The 19,216-nt window shown below is 38.5% G+C and overlaps 1 protein-coding gene across 1 annotated transcript in view; it reads left to right on the top strand.

Annotated features, from left to right (window-relative positions):
* The window catches only part of ASPM (assembly factor for spindle microtubules), a 39,765-nt gene that overhangs the window by 17,406 nt on the left and 3,143 nt on the right, over positions 1-19,216 (top strand). The window contains exons 17-24 of the mRNA XM_019750944.2: positions 2,250-2,444; positions 8,085-12,392; positions 13,450-13,616; positions 15,047-15,143; positions 16,265-16,474; positions 17,449-17,598; positions 18,268-18,459; positions 18,935-19,127. Of these exons, the coding sequence (XP_019606503.2) occupies positions 2,250-2,444; positions 8,085-12,392; positions 13,450-13,616; positions 15,047-15,143; positions 16,265-16,474; positions 17,449-17,598; positions 18,268-18,459; positions 18,935-19,127 (5,512 nt within the window). The remainder of the gene's footprint in view (positions 1-2,249; positions 2,445-8,084; positions 12,393-13,449; positions 13,617-15,046; positions 15,144-16,264; positions 16,475-17,448; positions 17,599-18,267; positions 18,460-18,934; positions 19,128-19,216) is intronic.

The raw sequence follows: 19,216 nt of genomic DNA, 5'->3' as shown, positions 1-19,216 counted from the left end.
AATAATGAAATCTGCTTTGTTTTCTGCTGAAGATAGCCTATTATTAATCAGATATTAACTGCAGAGTTTTCTTGATTTGTTTTTTTGGTTTTTTTTTTTTTTTTTTGGTGTGAGATCCTTTTCCTTATTCCCTTAGTTCAGGTAGTGGAAATTTCCCTTTTATGAAGACCACTGCTTCTCCTTTCTCCAAGTGCTCCTTTTGTTACAGAATTGTACTGTAGCACCCAGGTACTTCATTTGCTATTTGGATCATTAAGCAGTAGCTTCCCTCTATATTCTAGTAGAAATATTAAGCTAGCAAGCATATAGACATTGCCCTGGCGTAGCTGCTCTTCAGCTTTTATAGTTTGCTTTCATGTTTCTGGTGTGAATCGCAGTAACTCCATTGAGAACAAAATGGCTCTGGTGGTGCCACGGAAGCACTGGTCAATGGCCACCCTCACCCGGTGAATGAGCAGGGTCATCATCCAAGGGTCCCCTGGCACATCGTACCTCATAATTGTTCCTGTCAGTGAGTCGACACAAACTCTGAAGCACAGAACATTCTTGTATTTGGCTCATACACAGGCAAAATAAAAGTAAGTTGGGAACAGTGTAGGATTGAAAATGATGGCATGCCGCCTGACTCAGAGAAGAGGCAGCGACTGCGGCCTGGGGACGGCTGTCATTGCCAGTTTCTGTAACATTGGCTTCTTTGGACTTATCTGCTCTCCATCTGGAGCTTCTCTAATGTCACAGAAAATGGTTTCCTACTTACTTTGCTTGAGACTGAGATGATTTACAGACTGGGGTAAGTTTTAGTTGACCTCAGCCTGCTGTATCTGAGAATGCCCCGGGCCCTCACAACTTTTGACTCAAATGCTACTTTTGAACTGCACCGTATTTTTTTTAAGCCAATGGGGGGTGCTTTTATTTTCACCTGAATTTTTAAAAATTGTGCTAAAGAACACATATCATAAAATGTACCATCCTGTTTTTAAGTGCACTGTTCAGTAGCTTCATGGAGACCTGACACTGTTAGATAGAGTTCCTCAGCCTAATTTTAGAATCTTCCCAGTCTTTTCTCACTCAGCAGAGTGAGCCACTGTATGGCCCACACGGTTCCTTTGTATTTGCTTCAGTCCACTGATTACCTCTTTCCTTTGTCAGAATCTCAGTTTGATCCCTTCCCTAGTTGGCTGTGCTCCATGCTCTGTAGTTCCCACCAGAGACACCAAGAATTGATTACAATTAGATGATAATTAGACTCTGTAGTTAGTCTGTGTACAACCCACAAAGGGTCGTCAGACATGCTCTAACTTGGTTCTTGCCACCAGAGGGAACAACTCGTATTCTAGTTTCCAGTTCAGGTGAACTGATGTAACCTAAATCTAGCCTTGAAGGGCATAGCTAAGTGATGAAGAATATGAGCTCTGAAGCCAGGCTGCATCCTGCGGTGGCCTGACAGTCTGTGTGCTGGGCCGCCTGGCCCGGCCGGGTGCCTGGTGGTCACGAGCGTAGTTGGGGCCTACTCACCTCTTCTTGTGGTCGAGGTAGATGAATTACTGTTCATGGAGTGTTTAGAATGGTGCCTGATTCCTGTAATTATTGAGTAGATGTTATTACTCATCACGATTCATTATGAGAAGTAACAGGTAGAGAGATGCAGGGTCCTGGCCTCTTCGGCCATGACTGTTGGGAGGCCCTGATGCTAGTCTCACACCCGCTATTCTCTTCTGTTCGCTTAAGCCTCTGTGCTTTGAAGCCACATGTGTATTCTGTGCAAAAGGGGTCTTTTGCTTCTCCCTTTTTGTGAATTCCTTTGTTCAAATTGTAACAAAGCAATACTATCTTATATTGTAAAGCATTTTATTTAGTTTAGCATTTTCCTTTTCTTTTATATAATCCATCTCTTTTTTTAAAAGTTAAACATGAATTCACTGGACCATAATCTGAGAAACACATCACATTTAAGTTGCCTTTATATTAACTACTGAGGATCTGTGATGTATCAAACATGTCTGTGATATTTCTTAACGATGATATTTCCCAGGAGTGTGAGTTTCATTATATCATTATATCTGCAAATCTACCTATCAGCCATTTCCACATGCCTGGAAGTATCTGTACTACAAAGAGGGGTCTGGGTGTGTTTTATTTCTAGGATCAATTTGATTAATATTTAACAGATGATTTTCTTACAAATAATAATTTAGGGTCTTAAGTGATTGTTTCATTTATGTTTGAATGTGTTTTGTTTTGTTTTTTAGGAGAGAGACAAAGCTGCAAGAATTATTCAATCAGCTGTGATCAATTTTCTAACTAAACAACGGTTGAAAAAGAAGGTTAATGCAGCATTGGTCATTCAGAAATATTGGCGAAGGCTCTTAGAACAGAGAAAACTATTAATGTTAAAAAAGAAAAACCTAGAAAAAGTTCAGAATAAATCAGCATTACTCATTCAGGTATAGTATCCTGGAATTTTTGAAGTTTAAGAGTTTTAATGACTCTAAGGAAGAAAGTGAAATACGATAAAGTTTTAAATTATTATATTTTCGGCTTCTGTATTTTATCTTGCACTTTAACAAATATTTCACACCTCCCACTACCTGTGAGACTCTGCTGTGTCAGCATAATGTTCAAACAGCTGGAAATGCCTGCTTTCCTCTGGGGGAGCAAGCAGTCCAGTTCTACCCTTTTTGCAGTTTTATTTTAGAGGTTTTCAGTCTCTGCTCAGTGAGACATGCTGGCATGCTGTGCCATTCTACTTTGTACATCCATGTACCAAACCGAACTCTCTTTTGTCTTTACTGTGAACCCTGGAAACTTCACTTTGGGGATTAATGTGCATGTTTCCTCTGCAGCCCACTTAAATGGCACGCAGTGGAAATTTTGCTTATAATTAGCCTATAGAACGCCTTTGTTATTTTTCTATTTAGTTACAAAAATGTTAACATATCTACTTTATATAGTAGACATACTTCTTACATCTCTGTTAGTTTTGATGTTAGATTCTATCTTACTAACATCAGAGAGGCTAGTTACTATTTAAAATTGCACTGTGTAAATATCATTGAAGTGTCACCCCATAATTCTCTGTTTTATAAATTTGGAAATTTTTGCATCTGACTACTGCTACTAATTAATGAGGGACTCTGATAAAATAAATGATCTTTCTTTTTTTTTTAAATGTTTTTTTAAATGTGAAATAATACACATAGAAATTTGCACAAAACACAAATGTAGAACCTGACCTACTAGTTTTTCACAAAATACCCATTTAACCACCACCTAGGTCACCAAGTAGAATATTGGCAGCCTTTCAGAAGCCATTTCTCAGTCAGTTAATTTTCCCACACCAGCCATGATCCTAATATATACTAATCATGCATTTTTCCTCACGTATTCCTTAAATTCTGTAATTTTGTCTTGCCTCTTTTTTGAGACTGGCTTTGTTTTTGCTCACCATAATGCCTTGAGACTCATCCCAGTTATTGGCATGTCTCAGTAGTTTATTCCTTTTTATTGCTGAGTAGTATTCTATTGTATGGATGGACCACATTTTGATTAGACATTAATTTGTTGAAAGACAGTTTTGTTCTCAGTTTTAGATAATTTCATTTCATTAGGGTAAATATCTAGGAGTGGGATTGCTATGTCATTTGCTAAGTGTATGTCTAACTTTGTAAGATATAATCCAACTGTTTTCTAGTGTGGCTGTTCGTTCCATTTTGCTTTCCCACTCCCAACGTGTCAGAGTCATAATTGCTCCACATCCTTGCCAACACTGTGTTGTCTTGTTTCTCAGCCATTTTGATAGGTGTGAAGTGGTGGCTCATCTTGGTTTAATTTACATTTCCCTAATGGCTAATGATGTGTCTGTTCTCAAATGCTTGCTTGCCTTCCATATATCTTCTTTGGTGAAGTATCTGTTGAAATCTTCTGCCCATTTTTATTGAGTTGCTTATCTTACTGATCTTGGAGAGTTGTTTCTATATTCTGGATACAAGTCTTTTGTGAGTGATTCACATCTATTTTCTCCCAGTCTGTAGGCCTTTTACAGAAGAAGTTTGCTCATCCCTGATCTTGGTGAATATTCTGTGTACTTAAAAGAATATGTATTCTGTTATTGTTGGATGGAGTGTTCTATAAACGTCAGTTAGAGCCATGTGGTTGATGGTTCTTTTATATCCTTACTGAGCTTCTGTTTATTCTTTTACTAAGAGAGCGGTGTTGAAGTATCCAGCTGTAACTGTGGGCATGTCTTGCTTCTTTCAGTTCTATCTCCATGTATTTTGAAGTTCTGTGGTTAGGTTCATACACAGTTGAGATTATTATGTCTTCTTGGTAAGGTAAATGTTTTATCATTATGGAATGTTCCTTTTAATCCCTTGTAATTTTCTTTGCTCCGAAGCCTACTTTGCTTGCTAGTAACATAACCACTTCAGCTTTCACTTGATTATCATTTGCAGGGCATATTTTTATCCTGTTTTTTAATTAACTACTTATGTCATCATATATGATGAAGTCTAGACAGCATATAGTTTTTATATTTTGAAAATCTGTCTTTTAATTGGTGCTTTAGGTCATTTATATATCAGGTATTAATTGATATGTTTGGATTTAGGTCTATCATTTTATTGTTTATTTTCTTAATATTCACTTTTTTTTCCCTTCATTTTCTCTTTTGCTGTTTCTGTCTTTTCAATTATTTGAACACTTGTTAGTTTTACATTTTAGTTTATTTTGTTTCTGACTATATCCCTTTGTACAGGTTTCTTTTATTTTTTTAGTAGTTCTAGGGGTTACAGTATACATAACTTTTAATCTACTTAGAATCAATATTTTATCACTTGAACTAGAATATAGAAAACTTATCACTCTCTAGGTCCCTTTGGGCCCCTCCCTGCTTTCATATTGTAATGGTCTTATTACATCCACATACAGTTAAAACATCAGGCGGTGTTATAATTTTTGTCTTCAATCATAATAAATATTTTAAACAACACATGAAGATTATTAATGCAGAGATTTATCATTTCTGTTGCTTTGCTTTCTTTTTTTTGTATTATACTACATTTTTTTGCACTTTATGAACCAACACTGATACATTATTATTAACTAAATCCATAGTTTACACTAGGGTTCACTGTGTTGTGTGGTGTTTGACAAAAGTCTTGCTCTTAAAATCCTCTGGGCTCCACCTATTCATTAGTCACCCCTCCCCAGCAACCACTGATTTTCTTACTGTCTCTATAGTTCTGCTTTTTCCAGAATGTCATATAGTTTGAATTCATCAGTATGTAGGCTTTTCAGATTGGCTTCTCTCACTTAGCAATATAAATTTAAGATTTTTTTTACATCTTTTCCTGGCTTGATAACGCATTTCTTTTTCATCACTGAATAACATTCCATTGTATGAATTTACTGTTTTTTTCATCCATCCACCTATTTGAAGGATATCTTGGTTGCTTCTTATTCTGGACAATTATGAGTAAAGGTACTCTAAACATTTGTGTGCAGGTTTTCTGTAGATGTAAGTTTTCAACTTCTTTTGGTAGGTATCTAGAAGTGTGATTGCTTCACTATGTAATAAAATTATGTTTCTGTTTGTAAGAAACTGCAAACTGCCTTCCAAAGTGGCTGTACCATTTGCATTCCCACCAATAATGAATGAGAGTTGCAGTTGCTCCACTTCCTGGCCAGTATTTGGTGGTGTCAGTGTTTTAGATTTTTGCCATTCTAATAGGTGTGTATCGGCATCATGTTGTTGCTTCACTTTGTAGTCTATGCCATATGATGGTGAGCATCTTTGTATATGCTTATTTACCATCTGTCTACCTCCTTTGGTAGGAGTTCGGATCTTTTGCCCATATTTTAATTCTTACTGCCTATTTTCTGATTTCTTATCATTGAGTTTTAAGGGTTCTTTGTATATTTGGATACAAATCCTTGATGAAATATGTATTTTGCAAATATTTTTTCCTAGCCTGTGGCTTATCTTTTTGTTGTGTTAAGTCTTTCCAGAGCAGATTTTTTTAAATTTTAATGAAGCCCAGTATCAATTTTTTTCTTTCATGGATTATACTTTTGGTGTTATTTCTGAAACGCCATTGCCAAATCCAAACTCACTTAGGGATTCTACTGTTATCTCCTAGAAGTCTTATAGTTTTACATTTTATATTTAGATCTGTTATCCATTTTAGTTAAGTTTTGTGAAAGGTAAAGAGTCAATGTTTAGATTCATATATATATATTTTTTAATATGGATGTCTACTTGTTCCAGCACCATTTGGGAAAAAACAAAAAACTATTCTTTATCCATTCAATTGTTAATGATCTGTTGACTGGGTTGTATGGGTCTATTTCTCGGCTTTCTCTTCTGTTCCGATGATCTGTTTGTCTATTATTTTGCGAATACCACACTGTCTCCATTACTGTAGCTTTACAGTTAAGTTTTGAAGTCTTCCAACTTTGTTTTTCATCAATATTGTGTTTGCTATTTTAGGTATTTGTCTCTCCATATAAACATTAGCATTCGTTTGCTGGTAATCCGCCTAGTTGGGTTTAGACCACAAGTTCTGATCAACCTTCAGTGGGTACGGCTTCAATGTCAGTTCCATTTTCAAAGCCTTTACAGTAATAATTATATCAGTTCCATGTGTGTATCACCCACTGGCCAGTCTGGAGTCCAGGTGGTGGTCTGTCTCTTAACTCAGTTCTCAAAGTCTAGTCTGCTATTAGATCCACGCAGCTTCCTGGTGACCACAGGAATTCATAAACAACATAAAGGGATTGCTTTCCTGAGCTGTCCCTTCTCTTTAATCGTCCTGGTCCTCTCCTGTTCCTTAGGGCTGCCCTGTTTGGTCCTCTGGCCAGAAAGCTGAAGCTTTAGTTATGCTGGAGTGTCCTGTTCTTTCCAAAACCATTTTGCATAAGTAAGCTTAACTTTACTTGGATAAATGTTTTAGTTACTTACACATGTCTTCATAGTAAGAGAAGTAATGTGTTATGCACATCATTTCTCGTCAGGTTGAAGGGTAGGAACAAAACCAAAGTCGACACGTAGTGGAGGGATAAGGCTGTATCTATTGGGAAAAAAACCTAGACGGTCAGCAGGGTGTACATGTGTTTTCCCTACCTGCCCTCACCTGTGGATCGGGGTGTGTGGGCCAAGCACAGATGCGTGCAGAACAGGAAGAGCTATCAAGATGGTGATGCTAGCCTCTGTAGTGCTTCCCTCTTATGTAAGGAATGTTGAGATGCAGCAGGGAGTTTTCCCTAGGGCCCATTCCAATCTTATCACTGTTTGGAGTGTTTTAGCCAAAGGAATGGTTTTATTGCTAGAAGAACATCCAGAGCTTGGTGACCAGTAGCCAGGGGCCATTTACATACCTGCAGCCAGAATCAGCTTGAGACTTTGTGTCTCTTTCTGTTGAGCTGCCATATTGCTGGGTTAAGTGAGGAGTTAGGGAGTGGGGTAGTGTGGGAAGGAAGCAGTCTGGTTGGTTTATCACTTCTCAAGTCTTTCTAGAATTCTGCTTTTTAAACATGTACCTGTAATTCCTAAATTTGGGAAAAGGACGTAATTGTATTTCTAATGAGTAAATAGTCTCACTTATTTCTCAGATTCCTGGGTTTATATTACCAGGCCTGTAATGTGATGGTATAGGATCCCTCCCATAAGTAGTTTCCAATCATTATAAGATAGTTTAGTCATCTTGATGAAAGGGGGATATAAGATTCAGAGATAATATTCATAGGAAATTACGTAGAACCAGTAGATAGCAAAATATTATAGTTTTATTTTGACTCTTCTAATATGTTATTCTAATTTAAAATAAATTTGCTTATATTTCTTACATCTCTGGAATACAAATGCAATGTAATATCAGGAATGAGAGAAGGATTTCTGAATTGGCTACAGCTGTGTTCAGGTAGAAACTAAACTACATACAAAAGAGACAAATGTCTTTTTAAAAAATATATTGTTTTTCTAATGTGTTAGTTTTTAAGCATAATGTTAGAAAAATTAATACTTTCAAAGATGTTACGTATAGAAAGTTATGTCTCTTTTACTTTGTGTCCTTTCCTACCTTTTTCAGAAATATTGGAGAAGATATTCCACTAGAAAAAAATTTCTGCAATTGAAGTATTCCTCAATCATCCTGCAATCGAGGATAAGAATGATAATTGCTGTTGCTTCTTATAAACGATATCTTTGGGCTACAGTTACAATTCAGAGGCATTGGCGTGCTTGCTTAAGAAGAAAACAGGATCAGCAGAGATATAAAATGCTAAAATCATCAACCCTTATAATCCAGTCTATGTTCAGAAGATGGAAGCGACGTAAAATCCAATTACAAATAAAAGCTACCATAATATTGCAAAGAGCCTTTAGACAATGGCATATCAGAAAACGAGCTAAAGAAGAAAAATCTGCTGTTGTCATACAATCGTGGTACAGAATGCACAGAGAATTACAGAGATACATTCATATTAGATCTTGTATTGTTATCATCCAGGCAAGATTTCGGTGCTTTCAAGCCCAAAAGTTATATAGAAGAAAGAAAGAGTCTATACTGACTATCCAGAGGTTCTACCAGGCATATCTGAAAGGGAAGACTGAGCGCACCAAGTATTTGCAGAAACGGGCTGCAGCCATTCGACTACAGGCTGCTTTCAGGGGAATGAAAGCTCGTCATTTACACAGACAAATTAGAGCTGCTTGTGTTCTGCAGTCATATTGGAGAATGAGACGAGAGAGATTTCGATTTCTGAACCTTAAGAAAATTACCATCAAATTGCAGGCACACATAAGAAAATATCAGCAAGTACAGAAATATAAGAAGATGAAGAAAGCCACCCTTGTAATTCAGATTCATTTTCGAGCTTACATTTCAGCCAAGAAAGTTCTAGCATCTTACCAGAAAACACATTCTGCTGTCATTGTTCTACAGTCTGCATATAGAAGGATGCAAGCCAGGAAAAAGTTTAATCACATCCTCAGATCTATTGTAAAGATTCAGTCATACTATAGAGCTTATATTTCCAGAAAAAAGTTTCTGAGCCTAAAACATGCTACCGTAAAGGTACAGTCAATTGTCAAGATGAAACAAACTCGCAAACAATATTTACATATAAGAGCAGCTGCACTGTGTATTCAGCAGTGGTATCGGTCCATAAAAATGTCTGCACTAGAGAGAGAAGAATTCAGGCAGGTGCGGGAATCTTGTATAAAACTGCAAGCTTTTGTTAGAGGCTACCTGGTTCGAAAGCAGATAAGGTTGCAAAGAAAAGCTGCTATTTCACTGCAGTCTTATTTCAGAATGAGAAAGATGCGGCAGCACTATCTGAAAATTTGTAAAGCAGCTGTTGTCATTCAGAATTACTACTGTGCATACAAAGCACGAGTCAATCAGAGGAAGAACTCACAAGTCAAAAGAGCAGTTACTCGTCTGCAGGCAGTGTACAGAGGTTATAAAGTACGCCAGCTAATCAAGCAGCAATCCATAGCAGCTCTGAAAATTCAAACTGCTTTTAGAGGTTATAGTAGAAGGATGAAATATCGGTCTGTGCTTCAGTCTGCTCTCAAGATACAGAGGTGGTATAGGACACACAAGGCTGTTTGCGATCCGAGAACACATTTTTTAAAGACAAGGACAGCCGTGATTTCTCTCCAGTCTGCTTATCGTGGCTGGAAAGTTCGGGAGCAGATCAGAAGGGAGCGTGAAGCTGCAGTGAAAATTCAGTCTGCTTTTAGGATGGCCAAGGCCCAGAAGCGGTTTAGGGTGCTGAAAGGAGCAGCGTTGGTCATCCAGCAGCATCAGAGGGCGTGGAGTGTGGGAAGGAAGGAACGTATGGACTACATTGAGCTCCGCCGTGCTGCAGTGATGCTCCAGGCCATGTGGAAGAGGAAACTAGTGAGAAGACAGATTCAAAAGCAACACGAATGTGCTGTCATCATACAGTCCTGCTATAGGATGTATGTGCAACAAAAGAAGTGGAGAGCCATGAAAAGAGCTGCCCGTCTGATTCAAGTGTATTACAGGGCTTACAGAACTGGAAGGAAACAGCGGCATGTGTATTTGAGAACCAAAGCAGCTGTAGTGATTTTACAGTCAGCTTACCGAAGTATGAGAGTGAGAAGAAAAATAAAAGAGCGCAACAAAGCCGCAGTCACTATACAGTCTAAATATAGAGCTTACAAACGCAATCAGAAAAATGCAGCATATAGGGCTTCAGCTATTATCATTCAGAGATGGTACCGAAATATTAAAATTGCAAGCCATCAACGTAAGGATTATCTTAATTTAAAGAAAACAGCAGTCAAAATCCAAGCTATTTATAGAGGTGTTAGAGTAAGAAGACATATTCAACATATGCACCTGGCAGCCACCTTTATTAAAGCCATGTTTAAAATGCATCAAGCAAAAAGAAGATACCATAAAACGAGAAGAGCAGCTCTCGTAATACAAGTAAGATATAGAGCCTATTATCGGGGTAAAACTCAGCGTGCAAAGTACTTGGCAATTCTGAAAGCTGTTAATATTCTTCAGGCCAGTTTTAGAGGAGCGAGAGTTAGGCAGACGCTAAGGAAGATGCAGACTGCGGCAACACTCATTCAGTCACACTACAGAAGGTACAGACAGCAAACAGGTTTTAATAAGGTAAAGAAGGCGACAAAGACAGTACAGCAAAGGTACCGGGCCGTGAAGGCAAGAAATGTACAGTTTCAAAGGTATAACAAATTAAGGCATTCTGTGATCCACATTCAGGCTGTTTTTAGAGGGATGAAAACTAGAAGACATTTAAAAGTTATGCATTTAGCAGCAACGCTTATTCAGAGGAGATTCAGAACTCTGATGATGAGAAGAAGATTCCTGTCTCTCAGGAAAACTGCTCTTTGGTTGCAGAGACAATATCGTGCAAATGTTTGTGCAAAGCATCACTTACACTTTCTACGGTTACAAAAAGCCGTCATTAAAATCCAGTCGTCATACAGAAGATGGATGGTAAGGAAAAAGATGCAAGAAATGCGCAGGGCTGCTACTCTCATCCAGGCTGCTTTCAGAATGCACAGAGCACGTGGGCGATACCAGGCCTTGAAACTCGCCTCAATCCTAATTCAGGAACATTACCGAGCCGGCAGAGCTGCAAAACTGCAAAGAGAAAATTACGTGAGACAGAGGCACTCTGCTGTGGTCATTCAAGCTGCGTACAAGGGAATGAAAGCGAGACAGCTTTTAAGGGAAAGACACAGAGCTGCTCTCATAATACAGAGCACATATAGAATGTACAGGCAGTATGTTTTCTACCAAAAGGTTCGGTGGGCTACAAAAGTAATACAAGAAAAATACAGAGCAAATAAAAAGCAAGCCCTTCAGCACAAGGCACCCAAGAAAGCAACGACCTGTATTCAGGCAGGTTTCCAGGACACGGTCTTAGGGGAGCGTGAGGGCCAGCATCAGGCTGCCATTATTGTTCAGAAGCATTTTAAAGGCTTTAAAATGAGGAAGCGCTATCTCCACCTCAGAGCAGCAGTGGTTTTTGTTCAGAGAAGATACAGAGCACTCACTGCAGAGCGTCCTGGAGCAGCGGTTTGTGGCCAGCCTTCGTACTGGGCCTTCAAGGTGCGAAGCGATACCCAGCGTGCGCACCTGGCTGCCACCTGCATCCATTCCTTCTCCAGAATGCACGGGGCCAACGCTGACTTCCAAGCGAGGAAAACTGCCGCTGTTGTCATACAGAATTATTATAGGTCATATGTCAGAGGAAAGATGGAAAGAAAACGCTTCTTAGCAGTTCAGAGAGCTGTACGAACTCTTCAGGCCGCTTTCAGGGGCATGAAAGTAAGACAGAGACTGAAAACCATGTCGGAGGCCAAGATGGCGGCCCCCGCCGAGCGGCCAGCACCACCGGGTCATCCAGCTGGAGCTCAGCATGACCCCGTTCACAGCTCAGCCACTGCGCCGCAGAAGCACCCTGACGCCTCTCTGCTCGCTCCTGCACAGGAAGCAGAGTGGCATTCTCCAGGTCAGACTGCAGTGACAGTCCAGAAAGCTTCTCGTGAAACGGTCCCAAGAAAATTGGCAACACCGAGGTGTGCTGCCCTGCGAATTCAGTCCTTCCTTCAGATGGCTGTGTGCCGAAGAAGATTCCTTCAGCAGAAAAGAGCTGCGGTCTCCTTACAGCAGTGTTTCCGGGCCTGGCGGGCCAGGAAGCAGTTCTTACTGTACAGAAAAGCAGCAGTGGTTCTACAGAATCACCACAGAGCTCATTTGTCTGCAAAACACCAGCGGGAAGTGTATTTACAAACTAGGAGCAGTGTTATCCTTCTTCAGGCCAGCATGAGAGGATTTCTGCAGAAACGGAAGTTGCAGAAAATGAAAGAGAGCGCCTTAAAAATCCAGGTATTTGTGCATTGAAGTATTAGGCTTTCATCCTTTCTTTGACCAGTATTTGTTAGAATTTATAAAATGAGTTCAAGCACGTCATAAAGACTAATACTTAGTTTACATGTCCATTTCATTTGCCTTCCAAAATGGAGCGTTTTTGAGAGTGGGAAAAGGGCTCAAGGATAATTTACCCAAAGCAGCACAGAACTGGGGTTCTGGATAATCACCCTATGCTTCGTGCATTTTGCTAGGTGTTTGTTATAGCATTCCTGGAAGCATTTTGAGAATATGGTTTGATTAATGGGAGTTCTCTGTTTGGTAAAATGATTAAGTTGAGGTAAAGTGATATTTGGCATAATTTAGGCCAAATGGGATAACTTTATTCTCTTACTGATCTGTTCATCAGCACTTCTAAGGCTAAATAGACATATGTACTTTATTCAGAGTGTTGAGCACTTTTGGTTTCCCTTAAAGCATTTTTATTTTGTTGGAGAGAGGCCAATCCAGGAGCTGAATCTGGGTACTTCAGTTATTTCTAGTCTACCTGTGATAACCTGGGCATTAAACCTAGGTGTATGTGATATGTTGGTATCTTGCTGGGTTCCTGTTAAGCTTAGAAATAATGTTTTCATTCAACAAAAAATGGCAGATGCTGGCAATATGCCAAGTACTATAGAGGGCGATAGGAATAGATGGTCAGCTATACTTAGTTGCTGTCCTCAGAAAACTTAATTGAGCAAGGAGGAATAATTATAATCCAAAATGAGAGAGAGCAGAGAAGGGAAGCCTAACATTTCTAAATATTTGTTAGGGTTATACCAGGCTTAGCTGTCGGCCAGCCACACTATGGGTGATGGAGCACGTAGCGGGTGTTCACTGTGGGAAGCACCCCCTTTTCCCCAGGGCCCGTTAAGCATCAGGCCTGCGTGAGTCTCATAGAAGAGTCATGACTATATTTCTGCAGTTGATTTTGTCTGCTTAGCCTTGTATAAACTGTCTTGAATACTGATTTTTTTCAATTTACAAAACCCAACATTTCATTGCATATGTGTTATATTTATGTGTTTAATAGGCTGCGTGGAGAAGATACAAAGCCCGGAAATATGTGTGTAAAGTGAAGGCTGCCTGCAAGATTCAAGCGTGGTACAGGTGTTGGAAAGCACGTAAAGAATACCTAGCTATATTAAAAGCTGTTAAAACCATTCAAGCTTGCCTCTGTACCAAACTGGAGAGAACGCGGTAATGTCTCAGAGCTATGTGGGAGAGTCTTCATATAAGTCTTTATATAAAATAATACTGCTCATTGATTTTTCTTTTAAGTATTTGCTATGCTTAATATGTATGGTTCATTTTGTTGGTGTTTTCTCCATTAATGAAACAAGATATATGTCTAAGACTGTCTTATTTTTTGAGATAGAGCCTTGAGATGCTATCTATTATTTAGTAAAAAGTATTTACTTAAACTTGATAAATTAGTTCAGGTTCAAAGGGATGAAGGTAAGCACTGAGGGGAGGAAGGTAAGTAAAATAATCTAGTAAATCTTGGTTTGGTTTGCTGATTTAGCTACTGGAAAATTTTGTTTTACTTAGTTTCTCTCTCTCTCTCTCTCTCTCTCTCCACTTTGCACTATTCCCTGCTATACTCTATCCTTAATGATGAAGTCCTAATTACTAAATTGTTTCTTTTGATCATATTTCCCTGCTCCTAGTTCATTTCTTTTAAGCACATTTTCAGAAGCTCTTACCAGATTATCTATGTTATTCTTTATTTCATAGTATACGAACTTTCCTTCAGTCCCCAGAAATGATGAAGCGTTATCAGTCACTGCTGGTTTGAAAGTTCTTTTTAGGAGCGCACACTCGTGTTCCTGGGTCAGCTCCATGGTTAGAAGCAGGGCTGATCACATGAACTTGTAGTTTATACTCAGCTGTGTGAAGGGCCAGAATCTAATTTTCCTGCAGCAAAAAGCTGAATTTTTCTCATGACACTAAGCTTTATTTTCTGAGAAATGTGGCAACGTGCCTTAAGTTAATCTTTCTGCCTTTTCCACATTAGCAAGAACAGATCAAAAGCTTGACCATGCTCAGTTTTTATCTGTTATCACTATGTTGATGCCTAAAGGTCAATCTCTAGCCCTCATGAGGTTTTAAATTTTTCTCCAATTCTGTTTACAGACTATTTCTTTTTAGATATTTTGTTGATGCCTATCTTTTCTTTCAAATGCGTGTCCATTTCTCATTTGCCTTATCTATGGGCCTTATCTGTTCTAATCTCCCCAGTTCTCTTCTTGACCACCTCCTGTCTGCTCAAAGGCTCCCTTGCAACATGCACTCAGATTTTATATTCTACAATTATTTACCACCCTCTCCCCCCCCTTTACCTGGGCTTTGTCTGCATCTGGTTAATCTTACTATCCTGTTCAGATTTCTTTGTCATTCTGCAACTTCATATTTCTTGCCCACTGGAATATTGCCAATTGCAAAACTTTTTTTTCAATGTGTGTGTGTGTAAAATTATGATTGCTAGAACTTAAGTATATTTTTCCGCTTTGATTCTCTCCATTCTTATATTGTCTTTATCCTCTAGTATTTAAATGGGGAGGGGTCAATAAGTACTTATTAAATAGATTAAAGTAATTTGAAATTGCTTTCTAATATCTACATTTTAGGTTTTTGAATGTGAGAGCATCAGCAGTTATCATTCAGAGAAAATGGAGAGCTAGACTTTCTGGAAGAATAGCTCGTGAACACTTCTTAATGATGAAAGTAAGTCTAAAAATAAATGCGGCTCATTTGCGAAGAACTACTTTAGGACAGAAAACAAAAAGTATTTTTAAGAACTAACAATACATTATTTCAGACACATCATTGCCGTCAATTAAAACCTATATTTACTCACAAAAATACCATTTGTGAATATTTTTGTTTATGTATATGTGCATTTATAAAATATTCTCAAACCCAACTTTGAAGTAACTTAGAATAAATAATTTATTTGGGAAAAGTGTTAATAGATAAAACATTTTGTATAGTTTAAGTGACACATTTAATAACATACTCTTCAAGCCACAAGTGGTGATCTATTTAAAATATTTAACATCAAATCTTTACAATAGCTACAATACCTATGGTCTTTTATTAAAGAAATGAAAATTAACAATTTTACTTGTAAATTTTGAATTGCATGTAGTATGCACTAAGATTCTAGCCATTACTGTTATTGTACCTACTGTATATTTACTAATTTGATCCTCCTCAGAACTCTGAGGTGTAGTTATTGGCGTACCCGTTGTGAGGTCTAGGGGAGGTAAGGTCACTTACTCAAGCTCATTCTCCTCGTAGGTGGGGAATCGATGTTGTGAAACAAACCTGGCTTCCCCTTCAATTCCTATACTTTTTACGTGTCTTAGAATCTGATTGTCAGGATGTCATATAACAGGAATCTAAGATGGGCCTGTAGTATGTGGTGGTTCTCGAAGCACCACACAGTTTCCCTCGCAGCTGTTCACAGTGCCCATTGCGTTCTCTGTTGGAGCTAGCGTTTTTATTAAATGCTTTGTCCTCTGGTGACATTGGCCCTTTCCCCTCAGGTGACATTGGCCCTTTCCCCTCACCGTGAGAAGTATCAAGAGGGTGAGAGGGAAAGGGCACCAGGTGTCTGGTTACTGACCCTGGCTTGCGCCATTATCCAAACTTCATTCTTGGGTTAGAAATTATACGCCATCACCTTTTCTTACCTGTGCAATATGACATTCTTAAGCTAAGAATGTGAAAAGTGTCGTTGTTATGCTATTTCACTCTACATTGAGAAACTCCAGAACCTCCAGTGGATTGCAATTATTATTTCTATCTAATCAGACCACTTGTGATTTTTTTTTCCCTGGTAGAGACATCGAGCTGCTTGTTTGATCCAAACAAATTTTAGAGGATATAAAGCAAGGCAGCGATTCTGTCGGCAGAAGTCTGCCGCTTTGACCATACAGAGACATGTCCGAGCCTGGAAGTCTGGGAAGAGTGAAAGGACAAAATTTGTTGAATTAAGAAAATCTACAGTTGCTCTACAAGCACTGGTGCGGGGTTGGCTAGTGAGAAAAAGAGTAAGTACTTTTAAGTAGAATATCTCCATCTTAGGAAATTCAAATATTTGATGTTAAATGGTGTTAACAAATTTTAGATTTTGGAGAATAATTTCAGAGCGAATATAACCTTTCATTTGAACTCTCAGCTTCTGTAGAGCCATGTACCCAGATCACTGGTTGCTGTAGAGTTTTGTTCTGTGAACCTGTTTCCCACAGAGGCCCACCAAAAAGGCAAAGTCAGTTTTCTCTTGTGTAATGAAGCTTAACAGAGGGACTGAAAGAAGTCTGAGGGAAGGAGGGCTCCATGTGTGAAGCAGGTGGTTGTTCCAGGGGCCTTTTGCTGCCACCAAGCAACTCTGAGGTGTTGTCACCGCCATTCCCGTGACAACTTCCATGTCTGCAGCCCAACAGAGCCCTTCCTAGGGTGTTCATGATGCTTCCGGCATCAATACATGAAACGCTGGCAAAGACAAGCTAATTACATTTGAAGATCAACTGGAGAAATGTTTTGTATTTTCTTCATTAAATATAAACTGGAGGAGACTTCTCCAAGAGTTGTGCTGGACCTTTGCTAGACTGATACTGGAGAAATCAATTCAGATACTTTTGTCTGATTTATTGGCACCACCTCCAACAGTTTTGCTTGGAATACTGTAACCTTTTTTGGGCTTCGTATTCATATGCTTCTCTCGTAATGACCACATTTAAAGCCTTAACTCGATGTGATTGGGTAGTCTAGTTAAATTAAGTGATATTGTTCTTTAGTAAAGTGCCCAAAATATAATTTTGCTTTTTATACCTTGAGTTATGGGTTACAAAAGTGGAAGTATTGTATAATAAAGGATTATAATCACTTTCAGTTACAATGTGAATAATTTTCATAGTTAACAGTTAATTATTACTAATTTATATAATTTGACATTGAGAATATACAGAAGTAAATATTGATTGAAGGTCACATATGTGGTTATTAATTTTTTTGTCTCCTTTAGATTTTAGAACAGAGAGCCAGCACTAGGCGTCTTCACTTCACAGCTGCTGCCTATTACCACCTGTCCGCTCTTAGAATTCAAAGAGCATATCGACGCCGCCTGGCACTGAAGAACGCTGAAAAGCACGTTAATTCAGTCATCTGTATTCAGGTTAGCTTTCCTTTTGCAGTGAAACGATAGGATATATTTTTTGATATTTAACAAACAATTTCCAAGTACCTTATGGTAAGGCCATAGAAATTCACCCTTTGGCCATAAGGTTGTTGGGATGATTTGATGCGTTAGGAGTAGGTTGATGTTTTGTGACACAGAACTAAAGCTGTGAATTACTGTCTGAAGTCATGGTACTCATTTATGCTCCGACGAGCTAAGGCTGAGGGTCCCTGCCTCTCTCTGTCCTTGCCAACACGTGTGTTGTGTGCTTTTTAAAATGTGTTCTTTATTTCATATACTTTGTCCATTTTTCTTTTGGGTGCATTTTTCTTTCTTTTGCACATCAGCGATTAGGTGCATGTTTGTTCTTTTTTAATGCTCTGTAGGAGTTCTTTCTGTTTGTGCATGTTAACATATATTTACACACAAAATATTGAGTGAAGACACAAATTGCAGAATGATACATGCAGCTTGATAGAATTTACGTAAGTGGTGAAATGAAGGCAGTGCTGTCTAGGCTCAGTTTACACGCAGATGCACCCACGTGGCCTGGGAATGGAGGGGTGATTTCCAATGTTCTGTTAATTAATGTTCTGCTTATTTAATTTATGTGTACTTGTTTGTTTTTAAAACACTGAAGTTAAAAAGAAATCATGTTTTAAACAGAGATGGTTTCGAGCAAGATTGCAGCTACAGAAGTTTATGCAGATATATCATAGCATCATAAAAATTCAGCATGAAGTTCAAGAACGTAAGAGGAAGCAAAATAGGGCGGCATCAGTAATACAGAAGGCTGTACGCCGTTTTCTCTTCCGTAAAAAGCAGGAAAAATTTAGTAATGGAATCATTAAAATTCAGGTAACTGAAAATATTTTGATTTTAGTTCAAGACTTTGGTTTGCAATTCATTTATATGATAGCCAACATTTAAAAAATGCAGTCACATACTTTTTAAAAAGCTGAGAGTAGCAAGTAGGGTAACTTCTAAACAGTACGTTACCGTAATTTCATTGCTAAGCCCTTGATTTTCCAATTCCCTGGAGGAAGCCTGTGATTGAGAGAAGAAAAGTATATTAGCATTTTAAATGGAGTTATATATCTTTGGTCAGTGAATGAACTCCAGTTTATATACAGGAACATCACATGTATTTTGTTTTAGAAGAACTGATTTTGCTATTTCTTAGAACCTGGAGTGAGGTTTTAGTTGCAAAGTATCTGATCACGTCATATAAATTTACTGAAAATATTTACTTCGTGAAAATAGATACGAACATCTATAAGTTCAAAACATTGTGGATTATAATCTTAAAATTCCTGAGTTTTATCTCTTTAAGGCACTGTGGAGAGGCTATTCTTGGAGGAAGAAAAATGACTGTACAAAAATTAAAGCTATACGAAGCAGCCTCCAAATGATTAATGGGGAGATTCGAGAGGAAAGCAAGCTCTACAGAAGAACCGCACTTGCCCTTCACCACCTGCTGACGTACAAGCACCTTTCAGCTATTCTCGAGGCTTTAAAGCACCTCGGTTAGTTCGTTTGCTTTCACAATGTCTTGTAGAAGGTTTGAAATGCAGTTTTACCTGAGTGTACAGAGAATATTTTAATGATACAGTAT

Source organism: Rhinolophus sinicus, linkage group LG12, assembly GCF_036562045.2.
Source record: "Rhinolophus sinicus isolate RSC01 linkage group LG12, ASM3656204v1, whole genome shotgun sequence".
Taxonomy (NCBI): Eukaryota; Metazoa; Chordata; class Mammalia; order Chiroptera; family Rhinolophidae; genus Rhinolophus; species Rhinolophus sinicus.
The sequence above is the reverse complement of the archived record's forward strand: the minus strand, read 5'-3'. Positions and strand labels throughout refer to the sequence as shown.